Source organism: Lolium rigidum, chromosome 7, assembly GCF_022539505.1.
Source record: "Lolium rigidum isolate FL_2022 chromosome 7, APGP_CSIRO_Lrig_0.1, whole genome shotgun sequence".
NCBI lineage: Eukaryota > Viridiplantae > Streptophyta > Magnoliopsida > Poales > Poaceae > Lolium > Lolium rigidum.
The window spans coordinates 183,027,556-183,049,731 of record NC_061514.1 but is presented as its reverse complement, the minus strand read 5'-3'; the positions used below and the strand labels follow the sequence as shown (position 1 = coordinate 183,049,731).

Here is a 22,176-nt window from a genome sequence, read left to right as displayed (position 1 = left end):
GTAGCCTCCATTCCCTCGTTTTCAAAGGACCAACACAACTCAACTCAACTAACAGGAGCAAAATCGTTTCCTACAAATTACAAATTACGATTCCCCTCGCTCCACACACTCTGCACAGTCCGTCAGTTAGAATTACTCTGTCTAGGATCGCGACAGCCACTGGCGCCATTAGTTCCGTCCGTCCGCGTCACTGCTTGTTCTGTTTCCAGGATGGCCGGAGCGCCTCCAACATCCGACGAAAATATCACCTAAATTTTCCGTTCTTGCTTCGATCTCCCGAAACGACCGTTCGATGGATCACTCGCTGGCGTCGCACTCGGGAATGGCGCTCAGGTCGGGCGCGAACCGCGTCTGCATCCTCCCGGCGCTCTTCGCGCGGGCCACCTGCCGCCTCTTCGCCGCGAGCGCCGGCACGGTCTTGTAGGCGGCGGTCTGGTCGACCTTCTCCTCCGGAGGGGCGAACACGAGCGGCGACACGGAAACGCCGCGCCTACGCCGTCCGGTGCTTGATTTCTTGACGAGCGCCGCGGAGGCCTTCACGGCGAGCGCGGCGATGTCCTCTTTCCGCAGTCCGTTCAGCCGGGCCTCCGCGGGGAGCACGAAGTAGATCTGCCCCGGGCGAAGCTCCTCGGCCCCCTCGACGGCGGACACGCCGCCGTCGAACCCCATCGCGTCGGCGTCGCACAGGAACCAGCCGGCTCCTGCCTCCACGGATTCCTCGAGCACCCTTGCGGCTGTTGTCCGGGGCGGGTACTCCCGCAGCTCGCCTGTCGAAAGCAGCACCATCGCCGTCGACGCGGCCACCCCATCGGCCTGCACCGCCGCCACGGCTGCCCCGCTGCTAGACAAGCAGAGACCCATTGTTTTCGGTCTGGTTTGAGCTTCCTGCTGCTACTGTTGTGAAGCTGGTGTGATGTTGTTGTATGTATGAACCTGGAGGAAGAAGAAGCACTGAGTGAGATGGCGATGGAGGTGAATGTCTGGGAGGGCCAGTTATATATATGGAAACTGCTGGGCGTCCCCCGGGGATCTGATTCCCCAACCCCCGGATCCCCAGCCGTCGGATCAACCATTTTAACGATTAGATTTGCATGTAGCAAAAAAACCATCTTCGGTAGCAAAAAATCACCCCCGGCAGCAAATGACTGAAGCAAAAAACGGTTCGTTTCAGAAAAGAAACTAAAAAAGCTGGGCTCGCTGGAGACCTCGCCGGAGACCACGTAGCAAAAAATATTACGCAGATGTAGCAAAACCGCAAATAAATTGTAGCAAACTTTTTTATTCATATGTTGCAAATTCTCTAAAACATCAAACGGAGACATCGCCTGCAGCCGGCAGCAACGCCGTCCGAGGTTGTAGCAACTCCGTCCGTCAAGGACAGCAACGCCACAAGCTGCTAGGAGCAACGCCCTATGTCTATGGTAGCAAAAATCCACCCTCCGCCGGAAAATCGTAGCAAACCCAACCTCGTCGAAAAATCGTAGCTTAATTTTGTACCAAAAGTAGCAAAACAATTTTAATAATTGTAGCAAAGAAATATACTATTGTAGCATCGTGGCTTCGTAGCACTTTGAGGTAGCAAAAATAGCAAAATTATATATCTATGTAGCTAGTGGAGCAAAGTCCCCAAATCAGGACACCATCAACCACGGCGGTAGCAAAACAGAGCATTAGCAAAGTCGGCCGTCTCTTGTAGCAACCACGTCCACCGGCCGGAAGCACGCCCACCCCGCCCGCGGCCCACCGCCCTCCTCCGCAGCGGATTCATGGCGGCGACGGCCTCCCCGAGCCGTGCGCCGGGGCTAGAGCTTCATGGCGACGGGCGAGCTCGTGCCCGAGGTCGAGGAGGAGCTCCGACGGCGCGGCCTTGGCGCGGACGCGAGCGGCGGCCGGACGGTGCTCACGCGAGGAGGACACGGACGGCCGGAGCGGGTCGAGGTCGAGACGAGCGAGGGAGGGCGACGGGGGCGGGAGAGGAGCTCGAGGCCGGCGCGGGAAGGAGAACGGCGGCCGCGTGCGTTGGCGGGAAGCTGCGCCGGCGAGGGGCTCGGGAGCGGCCGGCGAGGAGGGCGAAGCTTTCGGAGGGAAATGCACTGAGGTGGGCGGCGCCGACGGGGAGGTGGGCGGAGCGGGCGTGGACGAGAGGTTTCTGGTGAGGAAGAGATAAGGAGCTGACGTGGCTGGTTTTTGACCAAGTGATTGGGGCAAATCGTACGACGCGCGACCCGGAGGCTGCGAGACGCGCAGCCCCCGGGGGAATCTAATCATTTTCCTATATATAGGAGGAGGCGAAGGCGAGGATGGAGGGAGACGAGGGAGCATGACGGGGCTGGCGTTTGCATGGGGCCAGGGCGGGCGTACGTCGACTCGTCATATTTTTCTGTTTCTCAGTTATCCATCGCTTTCTCCATATATTTCGTTCTTGCTACTGCTATCTGGTCTGGGAGTGGGAGCTGCGTGTACGTGCCGAATACGTACGTGATCCGTGCAGACTCGTCAACAGGGCGCAAACGACAGTAAGATTTGCACACGTCGTGTAACCGCGGTAGTTACCCATGGTACGTTTGAAAAGAACAGCTAAAGTGAATCTTACGCTTACACTGCTCTGGTCTAATCAAGCAAAACTAACTAGCTTCGTGCTTCCTTTTTTTTATTAGATTGAGTTCTTTTTTTTTTGACGGAAATTAGATTGAGTTCTAGCAAGCTCTATTAAGTTTGATCAAAACTATAGTGAAAAATATCACACAACTATAATAATACCAAATACACATTGTAAAAATATAGCTTATGGTGATTCAAATAGTATCGACATTTAGATACATCCAAATTTCGAGTGCCACGCGAGCGAGTGATCCATCGAACGGCGTTTCGCAAGATCGAAGCAAGAAAGGAAAATTAATTTATGGGATTTTTTTCCTCGGATTTTGGAAGCGCTCCGGCCATTAAGCAATGATGACGCTTACGGTGATGGGATAACCAGATAGGAATGCGCATGGAGATTTACCAGGGGCTGATATGGTTAACTATGTGAGTGGACTGTGGATCAGGTGTTCATATGGTTAACTAAGTTTGTTGGATCGATCAGACTCAGCAACCTCGTGAGGCTTTTCTTCCTGTCCACTTGGAACAGAAAAACACCTTCATGCGTAGATTACTGATAGTGATAGTACCGACCCGCAGTAGATTGGCCTCTTTGTTTGGGCTGGCTGTGGCTAGCTGTGTAGCTGTGCAGGAAAAGCTGCTGCGCAGGAAAAGCTACTGTTTTAAATTTTACTCTTTGGCTCTGTGACTGGCTGTTTGGCTGTAAATTGATGAATTCTCTAAAATAGCCTCAAAGTAAGTTTTGCCGGTTTACATGTAATAAGTAACATATGAATTTCTAATTCTTCTTTTATAAAAAAGATCACTATATAATACCGTTCTAACACAAGAATATGCATAATTTTAAAATCATTAACTAACATAATTTCCGTCTTATAATTTATTAAAATTTTCTATCAACCACTTTTTTTTCATACAGCTGCAATAATATAGTTAGTGACTAATGCCCAAGACATATCGAACCAAGCCAAATCATTGTTGCGAATCAATAATGAATGAACGGTGCATGTGCCATCTCTTTTTACGAGTCAGATAGAAATTTATTAGACGAGCCAAGGTGCATGTACAATCTTCTCGTTTGCTAATGTAAAACTAGTACGTACGTTCAGCCAGAATCAATAAAGAATGAAATCGTGTCCAAGCACGCCAGACGAGCTGGTCCAAAGCACGTACAAATAGGGCCTTACGTACAAACTGCTGTGTTGGACTGCGGTGGTAGATTTGTTGTAAATAATCAAAAGAACAAGGACATTGCCATATGACGGTTTGGTGTAACGAACAAAAGCTCGGGAAGCACCTCCGGGAGGTGCTTTTTCGTCTACACGGGAGGAGCACATGCTTAACGCGCAGCCGGGCCGTTTGTTTCGTTTGTCCTACTTTTTTTGGTGAAAAACACCTAAAAGCTCAAACAAAGAGGCCCAGTTTCATATAGTTTTGTGGGGGCACACTCAAATTCTTACTTTCGTATATATATTGTCGCTTTTGTATCCCTTGGGGTCGCATATACGTAAAGCTTCTGTGACCTGAATCGGATTCAGGTAAACCAGATACGAATACTGTGATACGGATCAGTTTGTTAATTATTAGCATATATGATACGTGTGCACTTTCTTACGCAGTTAGTGGAAAGGATTGTTAGTCTTAAAATAACATGTGGCTAGAGAATCGTTCTAATCCATAGTAGTTTCCAGGATTAATTAATCTAATTGGCTGATCAACCGCCATTACATTTCACAACCTTGCCTGCCGGCAACTGCAAAAGAAAGATCAATGTATAATCTAATTTTACTTTTGGAGTTGCTTTGGCAGACTTTTCCGGATCTTATCTTCCTATTCTCATGAAGGCAACCGAAAAGGAAGATAGTACAAAAGAGCAGTGCGTCATCTCAAATGCTTTGTGTTGTCTGGCAGCATATATATATGTTTATGGCATAATTTTCACCACAAGTTATATAACTCACGATCAATTATTGGCAGCATATATGAATATGCACAAACCTTGTAGAATCTAGGATGTCGGTATGTATTTCAAAAGTAAAGATGATCATCCTACATACTAAAATACAAACATGTATTCACTCAATGTTCTCTAATCCTTTTGCAAGATAGCTTATTTACCCTGTTGTGTCCGCAAATGCTTATCTATCACGCACAATATTCCTTGGCAGATGACGAAAAGAATCAGAGATAGGGCAAACTTTAATACGGTAGGACCTAAAAACATACCAACAATGAATCTTTAATGACGTATAGAACTCTTTTGGCAATGGCAAAATTCCATCATTTTCTTGAATATCTTCTGTAAGTTCATCAATTAGAACATCTAAATATCTCTTGCTAGATGTACCGCATCATCAAGTTGTCAAGAAGCCATCGCAGCGCAGCTCGGTCTTGATGTTTCTTGTGCTATATCATCGCTGCCGGTTAAAGCAATGTCAGCTTAGTGGGGGTGGGGTGATAAATTGTAGAAAACATGAGGCATCTTTCAAATATCAACACAATCTCTAAAGTCTTGAATTATATGTGTATGAATGATAAATAGCACAATGTTATTTTTATATGCTAATGCTTATAATTCGAAAACATCCCCTGATAAATCTATGTAAGAACAACAAATTTATTCACATTGAACCAAAACGTTGAGTGCCATTAGTCAAGACAAGTGAAATTCTCAAGGAACTCTGAAGATAGCTCATGATGGTCAAGACAGGCTAGCTGGGCATGTAAGGTTCACTACATGGAACAGAAGATGTAAATTTTCTGTAGATACATTTTTATATAAAAAACATTTTCATCGGAGGTTGAATGCAACCAGAATAGCCATTTTACCAAAACATTACACCATTTTGCATAATATATCAAAATTCATGCTTGTTAATTTTTATTAAAACTATATGACATAACACATGGCCATCTCGATGGAATTTATTTTTTGAATTTTCTATCATTTTATTTTATTTTTTCCAAAACTAAAAATGTGATATCAATCCACGGCGGGGTGGGTGTGCGTGGAGCAACAAAAGAGCTTGTGCCGACGGCAAAGCCATCGGCATAGGGCCTAGTCCAAACACCGTTTATCTCTCTATCAGGACGGAACCCCCTGTGCCGACGGTCACTCTCGGCACACGAAGGAGCTGTGCCGATGGTGGCTATCAGCACAAGGGAGCCTACGCCGACGGCTAAGCTGTGCCGACGACACCGTTGGTGGACTGTCAGGACTAGGTTCTATGCCGACCAAAGTTTCTGGCCATCGACACATCGTGCATTTCCCGTAGTGGTTCAGTTGTACCGCAGGAATCTGAAGACAACACATTGCAATTTTTAGTAATTTTTCTTGTTATATTCTTCTTGTTGGTATATTCACTAATATAAGACATTTTAATTTAGCGAAACTACCAAATTGTATTTTGTCTTATATTAACGAAACTTCTAATTATTAGGGATTAGGGAACATAGGGAGTAGTAATATATTTGGTGCTTGCTGGAGAACATCTATTATTCCATCCTTTCACAAATATAAGATGTTTTAGACACTCAAAGTGAATTAGATGCACACTATAAACATACACACTAAAAGTAGACTAGATACATACCAAAATAGATGAATCTACTAAAAGCTAAAACATCTTATATTAGTGAACGGAGAAAGTGTTAAACACGAATGGGTGCACGTAAACAACATGCATGAGTAGTAACTACAAGTACCCCCTACGTCTATAAAAGAGTGTCGGAGATTATATAAATTCGGATGTATCTATAAACTAAAGAGTGTCTAAATATATCTAAATTTAGACATACTTGCGACCTCCTTTTATGTAAAGAGGTAATACTTGGCTATATATATATGGCGATGGTCTATCTCTGAATAATCATGACACAGTAAGCACCATGTTTTGCTGTTTCTAGGCGAGTTGGCTGAAACCTCGATCACATGAAATTGCACACAGTACTAATTTGGCTAAAGCGCATTGTACATGTAGACGTACACACGTAGGAGAAGGTCGGAAAGTAGAGATGGAGGCATCCAGTGTGCACGCACGCACGTCGGCAAGAAGAGATGGAACGTCGGAAAGCGAGCGGCAGCGACTAGCCGGTGCAGGGTCTGTTCGCCGCAGCCTAGCGCGCGCGATCGGCACGGGCGATGGAGGTGATGGGGGACGGCGGCGTGGCGACGCTGCCCAGCCCAGGTAGGTGCCCATGTTGACCTCGAACCGTTCGAAACACTTTTCTCCGTAGCTACAGCGCAGTATACAGCGACGTGCGAGTCCAACCTGAGCCGTTGTACTCCGTATGAGTTTACTTTGTATCCACACCTATACCTAAGCTGGACACAGGCACCCGTGCGTTCTATGTGTGAGAACGATAAAGAAAGGGACTAGATGACTAGATGAGTACACGTATAATACTATACTTATCCATGAACAACCTTCTTTTTTCTCCTAATTTTGATTTTTTTTCGGATTAACCATCTGTATGACACGTACCCTTTTACTGGTTTGCTTTTTATCGTGAATTTCATGTGTGCAATTCAGATGGTCTGTACTATTTTTCAGAGGTGGTGTGCTGTCCACAACTTCAACGTGTTTTCTCTCCCGAGGATCCGCTTGTGCTTCTGCTCTGCGTGGATGTAGTTATTTATGGTGGATTCATGTCCTTAGGCTGGTGCCAATGCCTCACCTCACTCTCATCCGCCACGTCAGCTTTTTCCCTCACTCTCACCCCACTCTCACCCCACGGTGCCAATGCACGGGCTATAGTGCCATCTCTCACTTCTCTCTTCTTCACATCACCATTTCTTTTTCACATTAAGTTATTTCACCCGAATTTTTGTAGACATTCAAAATAATGCAAGAAAATTATTCAACTAAAAATGTTACCGATTACATAATAATTAATAAAAATACAAATTATGTTTCTTATTTTTCTAAATAGCCTATATGACAAGTGTGTACTTGTGTTTGTATTTTGAACTGAAAGAGTAAAAAAAGGAAAGAAAATAAAAGAAGGAAAGAAAATAAAATAAAAACTGACATTTAAAGAATAAAAGAAGGAAAGAAAAAAAGAAAAAAGAAAAAATCGACCAGGTCGTCTTCTTCTACCTCTCGCCCGCGTCGCCCCGCCTCTCGCCCCTCCTCTCGCCCGCGTCGCCATCGCGCCGCCCCGCCACTCGCCCCTCTCCCCCCTCGCTCTCGCCGCCAACGCGGGCGGCGGCGGGCGGGAGCGGGCGATAGCGCCGGGCGCCCCCGCCGGCGCCGCTCCCTCTCGTCTCGCCCGCCTCCCGCCCCTCTCTCGCCCCATCGCCGCCGTTAACGCCCCCGCTACCGCCCGCAATGGCACCAGCCTTAATTGCCGCACCACCGCTTTGACCACCGTTTACCGATCTAAAAAAATCTTTCCCCCACCAGACCCTCCGCTGCCTTCTCTTCCTTCACCACACGTCCCGCCCCACCTTACGGCCCCACATCACCGCTCGACACCGCTTGCTGCCGCAGTGGAGCGGATGCATATAGCGATGTCCACCGGCGGCTCATCTTCATGGCCGTCGCGAGGCTGGTGGCCGCTCGATTCACTCTCGCAGCCTCCCGCGCCCGTGCCTCGCCAGCGCGGCTCTCCTTCGGCCCGTCCCGACGGCAGGGCCGACGCCGCGGAGGTGGACGAGACGAAAGAGCCGACGGTGGCGGCGGGGAAGGCGTGACGGAGGACAAGGCGAGCTGTTGCGCCGCAAGAGGCTCCTCCAGGCCGCCGCCGACAAGCGCGACGAGGCCCGTAGCAGGGAGGGCTGCGCCAGGCAGCCGTCGAATCGGCCGCCTTGCCGCCAGCGACCATGGGCCGTGAGGAAGTGTCGCGTCACGAGGAGGACTCCGCCACGCCGCCGTCGATGAGCTCGAGGAGATGGCGCGGCGCGGGAGGGCTGCACAAGGCCACGCCGCCGTCGACTCCACCACGCTGTGAAGAGCAGCGGTATTTTTTTCGCGTGCGCCGAGGCGGGCGGCAAGATCTATGTCATCAGCGGCCACAACATGCTGAAGAATGCGCTCAAGACGGTGGAGGCGTCCGACGCGGTGGCCTCCTCCCTCTTGCCCCTCTCGGATCCGCAGCGAGCAGGTAAGTGCAGCCCGTGCGACCTCGCCTCCCAAACGCACGGCTCGCCGCTCTACCTCGCTCCAGTGGCCGTCCTTCTTTTCTTTCAGATTCCAGTTCCGGAGATGCAACATCTCCCGTCACCGCTCCCTCTTCATCGTTGGATGATGCCCTGACTGAGTTCAGATGAATCAATTTGTAGCGTGGAGACTACTTTGCTTCTTTCTTCATATTCTTTGTGTTCTCTTAATTTAACTTTTCTCATATTCTTTGCAGTTCCTGTTTTTGTCCGTGACCTGTATTCGTTTTCCCGTTTCAATCGAGCGTCCATCGATGCCTGCTTACGTAGGCCTTCTGCTTCTTATTTCGTTCTTCTTCCTTTCCTGGCACACTTGGGATTCTTATATTCGCGATAAATTACATGCCCTTTCGAGTTGGATTGTTCACCTTTAGATTCCCGCTACACAGTATACCTTCCTATGCTAAAAATTCTTACTTTTATGGCGCAGGCCAGGAAAGAAAAGACGCATGTTTCGTTGGTTGAGGATGTGCCATCCTAAGCTATTTGGCTATTGGTCTTTTAACTGTGATTCAAAGATTCATGTACATCTCAAGATAAAATATGAAGCTATAACTCTTATGCATGCTCAGGTTTGGTGTAAGTGCTTACGTAAGTCACTATCTTCTTTTACCATGTGACAATATTTTGTACATCCAGTGTCAATGCTAAGGGAAATAGACTTAAGTTGATTTAACCCGGTTAATGATAAAAAAAATTGTTTCTTCGATGTAAATGTAGGACCGAGAACACTCATTTTTTTCAATCAGATTGCGCAACTGAGGACCTTAGAAATTTATTAGGAGGCTTTCCTTTGAGGAGTATCTGTTTGTTTTATTACATCTGCACCGATTTGTTGGTCTGATGGTCAGCTTAAACTAACTGAAAGAGTTAGGAGTAATTTAGTTGGCAGGGAAAATATTAGGTTTTCTGTTAAGTTGAAAAGATTGCAAACATGCTGTTCTACGTATTGATCTGTGGTTCCTGATTTCCCACTAAGAACAGACTTTCATTTTTTATTACGTATTGGAAAACATACCGAGAAGTTCCTTCTAGGATATTTCCTCCCAAACATAAACCAATCAGTACCTAAGGTTGCACACAGAGCTAAACCTAGCAGTATCAAAAAACACAATCAAGAGAACTCTCTTTTTTGTTCTGTTGTTACCATTTTTGAAGCTTGGAGCCAGTATTTATGATTTATCACATTTACTTTCAACAGTGGTCTGTAATATTTTCCTGAAGTTCAGCTATTTGGTTCAAAATAACCGATTCACATGCAGAATCTGATTTAAAGAGTAGAATTTTGCAACTTCTTTTAAGTAATGCTATGTATGAATGTCAGGTTCAACTTCTCAACGAGTTAACATCTTGGAAGAAAATTATGAAGAATCAAAAAAGAGCTAGCGCATGTACATGTGATTCTTTAAATTGATTCCTTTGAGCTGTTAGCTGCTTGATCATGTCGTCGTGATTTTTCCTCAGGTTTCAGCAGCTCAGTCATCTTTTGACAAAGAGATCGCGCAAGGAAAAGAGAAGCAAACTCACCACAATTCCAGTAAACATGCAGAATTGAAGGATGAGATAAAGAGAAGAAAAACCTGTTGGTTTCTCTGTCTCACTCCACACAACGGGTGGACCTGCGGCCATGGAGTCTGGATGTCGCTGCGGCTCCATTGAGCCTGTGGTCGACTTCGCCGAACAGCCACAGTACGAACATGGTCGTGGCTACCGTCCCCAAGATTGTGCATCCAGCCCGATTCCCCAGGATGGCGCATCCAGCTCCAGTTCCGGAGCTTCACTGCTGCCGGCAGGTGTGCGTCTCCCTTCTAAGAAAATATATGCATATATTGCAGCAGGTTGAGTACATGTTATTTTGTTCAGTTAGCTCTGAGAGAATGAACTGCGAGAAGGCTTTTTTGCAGGTTGTTCATCTTCTTATTTGGTAAATAGTTCTTCAGTTGTGTGAACGTTCCTCAGTTTCGGCTCCAAGAAAAGGAGAAGGTATGTATACAATTTCTATGCTGTGCTCTTACTCATTACATGTACCATTCCCTTTTTCTCTTTCAATCAGCTACCCTATTTTACAGATCCTTTCATTTGGGTTAGAAAATAATAATGTAGTGTCAGATTCAGACTATTGAGTAAGCAGTAGTTAGTTGAGTAGATATGGCATCTGGCACTGGTGGTGGTAGCATAGAAGAGCGAGCGACGCGGCTCCTTTTTTTCTGGCTTTCTCATTGTCTAAAAAAAGGTTTGGGTTGTTTTTTAGATACAGAGAAAATACCACAGTTTTAGGAATACTGCAGTATTAATAATGTAGTTTTAGTTGACAGGCAAAAAGTTCACAATGTTTCATGCTTCAGTTTTTTTTAAAACTGTAGTATTCTCAGAATGCATTAAAAATGCAGAGCTGCCAAACGGGGCCTAAGTTTGTAGACAGACTGGTTTGCTTCTCTTGATTTTGAAATTTGTACAATCAGTTTTTTAAGTTTGTAGGTGGACCTGGTTTGCTTATCTTCCTTCTGAAATCTGTGAAATCAGATCTGAGTCAATCCAATGTATTGCAACAAACCAGTCAGAGCTCTTTTTCGTAGCACGTGCTTCGCAATAGGACTGTTCAGATAATGTCATAGTAATGCGCCTGATGCAATAGTTTAAATTCTTTGTAGCTCATTTATGTTTTACTTATGACCAAGTAATATTCCGGTGTAGATTTTCCTGCAGAAAAATTCTTTCCCTATAAAGGGGTAGGAAAACAGTTTCCTTTGCCACACACAAGAATCATTTCCTGCAACTGAATGTATTAAAATGCTTCCCAGAAGTACTGTTGTTAATTGGACTATATATTTGAATAACTTCTACTCAGATGATTTTCATTTTCAGTACCAGCAGAGCACTTCCCCGTAAGTTCAGAGTTCCTCCATGTTTTTATTTCGTTCGTCGCCAACAGGTAGCCACGTGTTGTGTTTTTCTCAAGTTCGTGTTGAACTACTTACTTTTCTCGCTATCTGTACAAATATCAGACTGGAGATTTGTAGAATTCCAATAGATCACTGTTATATGTTGCAAACTGATCTTGTGTTTTTCTTTTTCTTTTTGAATGGTCAGTTTTCAATTCCATGTCTTGCAGTCCGTAAGAGGATTTAGACTTACCAGAACTGCAAGAACTGCAACAGCGAGCGTAAATGCCAAAGGTGCCCTGATTGCTTTAACTACATCCTCTAGAACAATATGGGAAAATGTCGAATGTATGAATACCCATGTTATGACATGGCGAGCTTTCACATTGCAAAAGCCTTGATGTTTAGGGAAACGGTAATGGATTAGTTGATATTCTGTCGTCTATGGGACTACAAACTGTCAATTTGAGCTTACTACTTGATTATTTTGATTCTTCTGTGGGAGAAACAAAAACAATCTTTTTTGCAGATTAGTATTATTTTTCCTGGCCTGCTAGCCTCCTTCATTGTAACTTGATTTCGATGTGATAATTTCGGGGGAAAAAAACTGTTGGTCATATGTTGTTCCTTTCCTGCGCTTCTGCAGGTTTTTGGCGCTTGGCGGCGGTGAGGCGTGTGCCCCCTTCTGATTCGTCGTTTCCGGCGCCGAGGTATGCGTGTTTCTCTGCTTCTCTGTCTGCTTGATTCTATTTTCTTTTATTTCTGGACTGATTTGGTGTGGATTTTTTACTTCTCTTTTGTGGCAGAAGGACGGGATGTCAATGATGGGAGACGAGATTGACTACATGAAGGAGCCACTGCAGCGGAAGATGCAGGAGCAGCCACACGATGCTGACACGGTGGTGGCGTTGTTGAGCCTCTTCCTGGAATCAAACCTGAACGAGAATTGGCCGTGATCATGCGTTCTATATGAATGATGATGTTCTTCCTGTATGAATGATGCTGTCCTCTTTCAAATACAGTGTTCTAGCCTAAACACATCAGTTTGGTTCAATAATGTATTGTCAACTACTGAATTGGCTGCCTGTTTATCTTGCTCACTTTTAATTCAGTAATATTGGTCTCTGGCTTTACTTAACACCATCGTTTGGTCTCAATTATTTCTCCTGCAGTCAAGATTCTTGATAACAACATGCCTGAAAATTCCACCTCAACAAATAGGTGTAGCAGTGCACTTATCTCTTCCTCTTCCCAACAACGACAAAGAAGCCGTCCAAGGTCTTGCCCTCTTTGTCTCAAAGGAAGAGCTGATACCGGGCGAGGACAACAATGCCGTCTGCTGATACCTCAAAGACAGAGGATCGCCGTGGGGACGGCGAGGGCTCCAGCTGGCTTGGGGATGCAGGGAGGCGGTCCTGCGTGTGGTGATTCCCTGCTGGAGGTCGCCGACCTCGTCGTGCGAAGCGACGGGGATTAGATCTAGGCTCGATGAGGAGTCTTGTGCGGTGGTGGTGGTGGTGACGTCGACATGTAGTTGTAATTATAGAGCACTGCATCAACACCATGGAATTAGTAACCCATAATGCGTGGTGGCCTATGCGAACAACCAATAGGTATATACGTCTCGGTCTTATCACACACCTCCATCCCATGTAGGTGCTCCAAGATTGGTGCTTGTATTTTGTAAAGAAGTCCAGGAACCTAAACCTAGTTTGCACCAAAAAGTCCCTAAAAGTTTGAAGAACACACCTCTCACTTTTCTCTTTTCGATTTAGTAATATAGACGTCTCATTCTTATCACGCACCATATGTTTTCCCTAAAAGTTCGAGGAACCAATTCCGGAGGTAGGAACAATTCCTAAAAAATCCACACACACAAAACTAGAAAGAAACGAAGACAAATCCCGAGATTTAAAAGCTTGGAGACTCTAGATCAAGGCCCGAGCAGGTTAGCTACTTGCGTGACTCCCGTCGTGGTCGCAGCTCGTGGAGGTCAATTTGGAGGAGCTGATTGAATGGATGTGGGATGTCGGGACGTGCTAGTCGAGGGGAGGCCGGCGTGTCCTTCTCGAGGTTCACGATGAGGTCGCTCTTGAGGTCGTAGCTACTGGTCAGGAGAGATCAGAGATTATGCGGGTGGGAGGAGCAAGGATTCCATGTCGGGGATTGGGGTTGGCAGCGCGTCAACCAGCGAGACGGGGGATAGGGGAGAAGAAAATCCACGGGAGGAGAGATTTTGTAAAAAAGAATCCGACCACAACGGCAAAATTAATTAGACATGTTGAGAACACAGACTACTAAATATAAGAGATTTTTAGCTCGTGAGAAAAGGAAAAACAGAAGTATAGTTGTAGATAACAAGGATAGGTTGCATTTTGTAATCATTGTTACCCCCTCCCCACCCCTGCCTAAATCCTGACTCCGCCCCTGGCCAGCCGAGCGAAACTGAACAACCGGTTCACAAATAGGACCTTTGTCTCGCCCATGCAGAGGTTGCACGGCTTGTAGCCGGCTTCGTTGTCATGGTTTGAGACATCCAGGTGTGCATTTTCTTTTGGTCGGGCAGCCCTAAAGAACCCACCCATGAAGATGCCCTAACGAAATTATCATATAAATTAAACTGGACTAATACTTGATAAATCATGACTACATAAACAGTAGATGAACTAATCATGTAGATCAACAGTGTAGATGAACATATAGCATCTACACAAGATAGACCTATCACATCTACTCCAAATAGTAGAAACTCTAGTAAGATCTGAAACGAGGAGGACATGAACACGTACCGTCCAGCGTTGGCGGTATCATGGTTGTCGCCCATGTTGAGGTTGCCGAAGAGGTTATCGATGTCCGGGGAGAAGTCGTACTTCAGGAACTCGTCGCCAGTAGTCGCGCGTAAGCGCTCCCCAAAAACCTGATTGCCACTCATCCGTACAGGTCTACGAGAGGCAAGGTTCCGGAGGCCTACTATCCTGCCGAAGGATGGGGTGAGAAAGATGAAGGCGGTGACGGAATGTACTGGAAAGAGGCAGTCGCATAGGGTGTCTCGTACATGCTAGGATTCGCGACCGCGCTTATATATAGTGCGGTTCGGGAAGGTCGTGGGACGCAGCCCACGTCCGAGTCCATGAAAATCGGAAAGATCGGCGAGATTCCCGCAACCCGCGACGCGGAGGAGGAGGAGGAGTGCGCAAGGGCTTTCTCTCTCTCTTCTCACTCACTTATAAGGACTAGAACAGCCCACCTTATATACCTGTATAATTCTCTCCCAACTAGCAATGTGGGATTCTCGCATGGACAAAAAAAAATCAGAAATTATATTGAAACATGGGCTAAGACCCAAAAGCCAAATTCGAGCAAGAAGATGGGACAAGAAAAGCACATGCGTTTTCAGTCAAAATTCAGAGCATTTTGATTGTGTTACCTCCATTGACTCGTTTCTACAACACCAACTCAACTAGCACGAGCAAAATTGTTTCCTACTGATTACAGATTAGTACTGTACGATTGTCCTCAGTCCTCACACTCCGCACAGTCCGTCAGCTCTCAGAATCCGACAGCCGCCTACTCAATTCCGTATGTTCGCGTCATTCCTTGTTCAGTTGTTCTGTATCAAGAATGGTCGGCGAGCCTCAAATTCTAAGGTTGGAAGTCTGGAATCACTCCGCACACTCGGGAATGGCTGTCAGGTCAGGCGCGAACCGCGTCTGCATCCTCCCGGCGCTCTTCGCGCGCGCCACCTGCCGCCTCTTCGCCGCCAGCGCCGGCACGGTCTTGTAGGCGGTGCTCTGGTCGATCTTTTCCTCCGGAGGGGCGAACACGAGCGGCGACACAGAGCCGGCGCGGACCCGCCGGCCGCTGCTGGCTTTCTTGACGAGCGCGGCTGACGCCTTCACGGCGAGAGCAGCCATGTCCTCCCGGCGGAGCCCGTTGCGGCCTGCCTCTGCAGGGAGCACGAAGTATATCTGCCCCGGGCGGAGCTCCTCTGCCCCGCCCACGGCGGACACGGCGCCTTCGAACCCCATCGCGTCGGCGTCGCACAGGAACCAGCCGCCTCCTGCCTCGACAGATTCCTGGAGCACCTGCGCCGCTGTGGCCCGGGGCGGGTACTCCCGCAGCTCGCCCGTCGGCAGCAGCACCATCGCCGTCGACGCGGCAGCCCCATCGGCCTGCACCGCCGCCACAGCTGCTGCGCTGCTAGACATGCAGAGACCCATTGTCTTGGAGCTGGTTTGAGGTTCTAGCTGCTGCTGATGTTAAAATGTGTGATTTTGCGATGGAGGTGAATGTGTTGCAGGGCCAGTTATATATAGGAGGAGGCCGACGGGCTGGCGTTTGCCTGGGGCCAGGACAGGACGTCGACTCGTAATATTTTTTCCGTTTCTCAAGTATCCATCGATCACTTTCTCTATGTTGCTACCTGGTCTGGTAGTGGGAGCTGCGTGTACGTGGTGAATACGTACTCCCTGCAGACTCGTCAGATGCCGCTAAAGACAGTGAGATCTGCACACGGCGTGCAACCGCGGTAGGTTGCCCGTATTTTACACTACTCTGGTTCAGTTAAGCAACACTAGCCATAGTCAAATGATATTTTTACCTAAAAACGAATATTAAAATATTAAAAAAAATTGGAGAAAAATGTAGATAGTATACCTCCACATTTTATGTTCTCGTTTACAGTCCCATAGTCAAATGATTATTTTTTTTGTGGCCTGTGCAAAAAAAAAAAAAAGACAAACAAGTGTCTAGCAAAAAACCTTATTTAAGCATGGAATTTTGTCCTTTTGCAGTGGGAGCCACATAAAAACTCACTTTTTTCTTAAACGACTTCATGAACACATATGATGTGGAGATGTATGCTCAATATTTTATTTTCAATTTTTTTTGAGAACTTTGAATATATTTAAAATGTATTTTAAATAAAGGAAGCATAAGCACCATGTGTGTGTGTGTGTGTGGGGGGGGGGGGGGTAGGAGTATGGCCGTGAGTGTGAAGTAGGCCGATGACTAAACTATGTACTATCAAGTGGTAATTTAGCAACCGCATGGTCCGGAAGGACCAGAGCGACACGAAAATCTTACGTGCTAGCATATTGTAGGTTGACTACGATGCACGAGCAGGCTTTTTCCTGGTGTTGAAGATGCCAAGCCACACGCATGTTCCGACGGTGGTGATTTCGGCCGCGAAACTGCCCACGGGCCACAATTGGACTTTGATGAAGCATGCTGAGCTTAGATTGGCACAACGACAACGAGGCATCTCGACAGCGGCGGAACACGGACCTACGTGGGTCGGCGGTGGTGATGAGAGGGGATGTGGCGGCAGGAACTAGTGGAGGAAGAAATGAGTGATGAACTATGCGTCCTACACCTCTTTATATAGTAGTGCGATGACAAAATGATAGCGGGGAAAACCGACGGGGAGGAACTAACATGGAGAAAGTTGAGGGAGAAGTAGGCAAGAAACCCCTTTGCCGTGAGGCAGGGAGAAGCACACGGCAAAGGGGTGCCTTACACACGGCAAATGCACCTCTTTCCCGTGTGCCTCTCCCTGGTACACGACAAAGGAAACGCGGGAAAATCCCTCCACGCGGGCGGAAAATGGGCATTGAAGTGGCTCTAAAAGCTTTGCCGTGTAGAGGACACACGCCAAAGCCATGTTGTCGTAACAGGTCCGTTAGATGTGGCCGGCGGGGACACGTGTCGCGCCCCTTTGCCGTGCAATTTTGTTGTTGTGTTTTTCCCTCTTTGTCGTGTATTTTGTCCAACTTTCACCATGTTTATCTCCGTTGCTAGGTACCGATATGTGTCGAACACGACAAAGGTCATCTTTGCCGTGTACCGATATGTTTGGAACACGACAATGGCATATTTTCTAGCAGTGATTCCACGTCAATCATAGGGGAAAAATTGTATACCTTTTGGACATACTCCATGCATTTCTTAAAAACAAGACATATACATTTAGTCAAAAAAATTAAACCATGCGAAGTTTGGCCAAACGTTATAAAAATACTATTAACCTTTACAACTTCAGATTAATCTTACTAGATACACCATTAAATAGATTTTATTGATGTACAATAAAAAAATACTCATACGTAACACAACAGTTTAGAAAATAGTACATGTATATACCTCTAATGGTGTATCTAATGAGATTATTTCTCGCAAAAAAAAAGTGTATACCTCTAATGAAGGTCTACGGTGTCAATAGTGTGGATACAGCCGTAATGTTATTAGGACATTGCGTTGTTGCAGATACTGGATGTAATTGGTATCTTCTAATATTAATACATTCCCTTTATCGATAAATAGTGTGGATACATGAAGGGTACTAGAAAATCCGCTCTTGCATAGGCGCTAGTGGCTTTACTTGGCAACGACAGCCGTGTAAAAACCACATGGCTGAAACAATGCGAGTGGCGGGGCGGATAGGAACGAGCATGGCGATTGGTCAGGGGTTGATATGGTTAACTATGTGTGTGGATCAGGAGTTGATATGGTTAACAAAGTTTGTTGGATCGGTCAGACGCAGCAACCTCCTGAGGCTTTTCTTCCTATCCAGTTGGAACGGAAAAACACATTCATGAGTAGATTACTGATAGTGATACTGCCTACATATTGCACTAGAGTTATATAGTTTCATACTGTATATCTTAGCACAATAGTATATTGTCGCTTTAGTATTCTTTCGGGGGCGGGGGCCACGAGTAGGTAAAGCCTCCATGGTCTGAATTGGATTCAGGTAGATATGAATCTTGTGATACGGATCAGATTATTAATTACTCTAGCATATATGATTGATATGTGAGCTTTGTTATACGGTTAATGGAAAGGATTGTTGGCTTAAGGTTAATGGAAATGATTGTTGGCTTAAAAGAACATGTGGCTGCAGAGTCATTCTAATCCATAGTTGTTTGCAGGGTTAATCTATTAGGCTGAATGGCTGACCAACCACCACTATGTTTTACATCCTTGGCTACAGGCAACTGCAAAAGAAGGATTAACCCTAATTGCACTTTTGGAGTAAAATATCGTTGATTAGCGCCCTTTTCTAGAGCTTATCTTCTCTTTCTTACGAAGCCAACTGAAAATAAGATAGTACAAAAGAGCACTGCGTCAACCCAAATGCTTTGTGTTGTCTAACATCATATATGTTTACCGCATAATCTTCACCACAAGTAATAGAACTCACGACCAAGGATTAGAAGGATTAGGATCTTACATGCACACACCTTGTACAATCTGACCATCAATGTTTAAACTCCAGGTCTTCCTCGCAAAATATAGTCTAGGATCTTGATATGTATTTCAAAAGTAAATATGATCCTACGCAGTAAAATACAAACATTTATTCACTCAATGGTCTCTAAACCTTTTGCTAGATAGCTTATTTACCATTTTGTGTCTGCAAATACTTATCTATCACGCACACTATTCAGTGGTGGAGGACGAAAATAATCTGATGTAGGATCAACTCTAAAAAATAATGCAAAAGTTAAAATATTTCCAAGACATTAGCAAAACATCTAGTACAATAAGAAATAGAAACATATTTAATATTTGTAGATACTAAAAACAGATCTATAATGAATTATTAATGACACATATAATTCTTAGGTAATGGCAAAGCTTTATCAGTTTGTTGAATATATTCGGTAAGTTAATCAATCAAAACATTTGAATATCTCTAGCTCGATGCACCACATCATCAGGTCATCAAGAAGCCATCATTGTGTAACTCGGTCTTGATGATCTTTGTGTTATCATCGCCATCGGTTAATGGAATGCCAGCTCAATGTGGGGTGATAAACCGTACGAAATATGATGCGCCTTTCAAATATCAAAAAGACAATCTCTAAAGTCTTCAATTATCTATGTACGAGGTACGGCAGGAGAGACCTGGACGAGGCGATTCTAAGGCGGCGCTAAGAACCCATCTAGGGTTTCGTCCCTCTCGACAACGACGCTGCTGGTCCGCTCCGCCTCCGGAGGCTTTAGGGCCTTGGAGGTGTGGCGGACGGTAGCCCCTCGCCGGTGGGAAGGTTTTTTTTTTGTTTAGCTTATTTTCAGTGTCTTCTTCGAGATGGTGAGGAAATGGCTACATCTTGATGTCAGAATAAGGTCCTCCCCACCCTATCCTCGCTCCGGTGGTGCGTCTAGCACCGGCGGAGGGCGCGTGGAGTTGTCTGTCCGGCAGATCTCCTGGGATCCGATCCGTTTCTATGTTCATTGGTGTGATTTCAGACCGGTCTCTTCCGATCTACAATTGTCATTATTGGCGACGGTTGCTGCTCTGGTGCGCTGGTTCTTTGGAGCCTTAGCACGACGACTTCCTGTATGTATACTACAGCAAGCTCTACTGCGACAAGCTTTGCCTGGCTCCAGTGATTGAGGGGCGAGGACTACGGCGCGCCTTCTACCCGCGCTAGTGTTTGTAGTTGTCGCTAGGTGGTCCAATAGCCTCTTTGTAATTATTATTACTTTTAGATTTTTCTGTACTGGAATTTTCGCAATTTTTTTTTTATCTATGTACGAACAATGAATAGATCAAGGTTATCTTTTATATACTCATGCTCGTAATTATAGGAAATATAATGATAAATTTATGTAAGACAAGCAACCCTTTCTAGAACACAGTACAAGCAGAGGCTCACACATGCATGTACGATCACTCCTATGAATGAACGCACACGTAGCTGACACGTATGAGTGTCTCCAAAGGACCGAGCCGGCAGATCTTGAGGTTGACAAAGTTATTACAGGCGCATCGATGTTAACGGGTACATCACCTACCATTTAAAAAATAGTGTCGGTTAAATCCAGGTAAATGCGAACACCCATCCCAAGTCTAGGACTTGAATCTGAGTGGACTGGTTCCACCACAACAAACCTAACCACCAGAGCCAAGCTTTGTTTCTTTGCTGTAAGACGAGCAAACTTGATCACACTGAACCAAAACAATGAGTCCCATGAAATTCTTAAGCAACTCAGAGGATAGCTCATTGAAGTTATGGTCAAAATCAGCTATGTGGGCGTAGATGCTTCCAATTTAAAAAGTGTAACCACTTGGCTATATATGACGATGGCCTAACCATGATACAGTAATGGCCATGCTTGGCTGTTTCTAGGTGAGCTGACTGAAATCTCTACCACCTGAAACTGCAAACACGTTTCTAGTTGCAGTTAAAGCCCATTGTACAAGTAGTAGTAGCACGTCGGAAAGATGGCAGACGCCAACAATAATGTGAGCACCAGGGACTAGCCGGTGCGCGGCCTGTTCGCCGCAACCTAAAACTGCAAACCCGATGGGGATGGCGGCGCGGCGACGCTGTACAGGTAGCTAGGTGCCCAATGCCAATGTTGACCTCGAAGCGTTCGAACCACTTCTATCCGTGCTAGCTTTCCTACTAGTACGTGCACAGCTACACGGTGTGAGCACGATAAAGAAAAAAGGAGAATACGTGTAGCTACGTGTATATTTTGGTCGCTTTGTGCAAGCTGCCATAGATGGCGTCGGATGACTTCACGACTGACGCAGTCGATAGCACACAGGTTTCTTTCACGTGCAAGTGTAGTTAGGCTAGCTCACCATACGGCAATGCTAGAAAGTGCAATGCAGGCGGCACACTGGCTACATACGCGGACGAGCCAGATCGACGGTCCCGAGACGCGGCCACGAGGGCAACAAATTTTACATACGGAGTATTTTCGTGTAAAATAGATAGGCCAAAAATCAATAAACCTACATTCCAAGAGCAAGAATAATAGTGTTGCCAGCAACTGGCTACATCAATTTGTCACGTTGTCTATAATTAGTCAATAGCTAGCATGTACAATGGTAGACCATAAAAGTGTAGTACTTTTATAATATATGGTTAACTTTTTACTCTCACAAAGTGTCTGAGCACGTGCTAGAACCTGTGTGCATGACAACGACAACCAAACACGCTCCAAGTTTCTTGCTTTTCTGCAATAGGGGAGAAGGCAGGGTTAGCCGAGATGTTGCAGTTCTACAGCAGGAATCTGAATTCAGAACACATTGCCGCTCTAAAAAAAAAAAATGTAGGTGATATGGAGGAGCATGTAGAATGAACGTGCGAGAACGTGCGCATCCAGGCTAATTAAGCAGAGCGCATGTATGGCCTGTTCACCGAACCCCTAACCGTATAGGGCGTGTTTGGATGCCTGAGCTGAAATCGTGCACGCACTGGTGCAGCGAGATGGATGCCCCTGCGCGTTGAACGGCCGCCGGCCACTTTTGGCCCATCGTTTGGTAGGCTGTGCTGCACCAGCCCGGACAGAGTTGCAAATTGTTTGGATGGATGTACACAGCGTTCCATCTCTGTTCAGCCACATCACATGTGTCTAGTTGCCATTTTGGGCACCCTGACAACAGCTTCTCCTCACCACATTCAAATATGGTGACCTTACCATCATACAACGGCACACAAACAGCTCAAACACGATCATAATCACAGCAAACACTTATAAACAACGAACAAAGTACTTCACAGGTCCTAATCT

The 22,176-nt window shown here is 46.0% G+C and overlaps 2 protein-coding genes and 2 long non-coding RNA genes across 5 annotated transcripts; 2 read left to right on the top strand and 2 right to left on the bottom strand.

The window, feature by feature from the left end:
* Positions 1–297: 297 nt before the first annotated feature.
* On the bottom strand, positions 298–861 carry LOC124670354. Its single transcript, XM_047206865.1, has one exon. The coding sequence runs from the start codon at positions 859–861 to the stop codon at positions 298–300; it is 564 nt and encodes a 187-aa protein (XP_047062821.1).
* An 8,379-nt stretch (positions 862–9,240) lies between these two features.
* Positions 9,241–10,329, top strand: LOC124679383. The gene is made up of 2 exons (XR_006994960.1): positions 9,241–9,352; positions 10,086–10,329. It is a non-coding gene; the product is annotated as an uncharacterized LOC124679383 (long non-coding RNA).
* Positions 10,330–10,649: 320 nt separating this feature from the next.
* On the top strand, positions 10,650–12,319 carry LOC124679382. Of its 2 annotated transcripts, none has more exons than XR_006994958.1 (3): positions 10,650–10,744; positions 11,627–11,693; positions 11,852–12,283. It is a non-coding gene; the product is annotated as an uncharacterized LOC124679382 (long non-coding RNA). The 2 variants fall into 2 exon arrangements; XR_006994959.1 differs by lacking the exon at positions 10,650–10,744 and adding an exon at positions 12,290–12,319 and having other exon boundaries at positions 11,518–11,693; positions 11,852–11,937.
* Positions 12,320–15,305: 2,986 nt separating this feature from the next.
* Positions 15,306–15,863, bottom strand: LOC124672357. Its single transcript, XM_047208596.1, has one exon. It carries the CDS (start codon positions 15,861–15,863, stop codon positions 15,306–15,308), a length of 558 nt encoding a protein of 185 aa, XP_047064552.1.
* Positions 15,864–22,176: the final 6,313 nt, after the last annotated feature.

Bases quoted from the DNA above. Each gene is read 5' to 3' on its own strand.
- LOC124670354 (XM_047206865.1), bottom strand. From the start codon at position 861: ATGGGTCTCTGCTTGTCTAGCAGCGGGGCAGCCGTGGCGGCGGTGCAG.
- LOC124672357 (XM_047208596.1), bottom strand. From the start codon at position 15,863: ATGGGTCTCTGCATGTCTAGCAGCGCAGCAGCTGTGGCGGCGGTGCAG.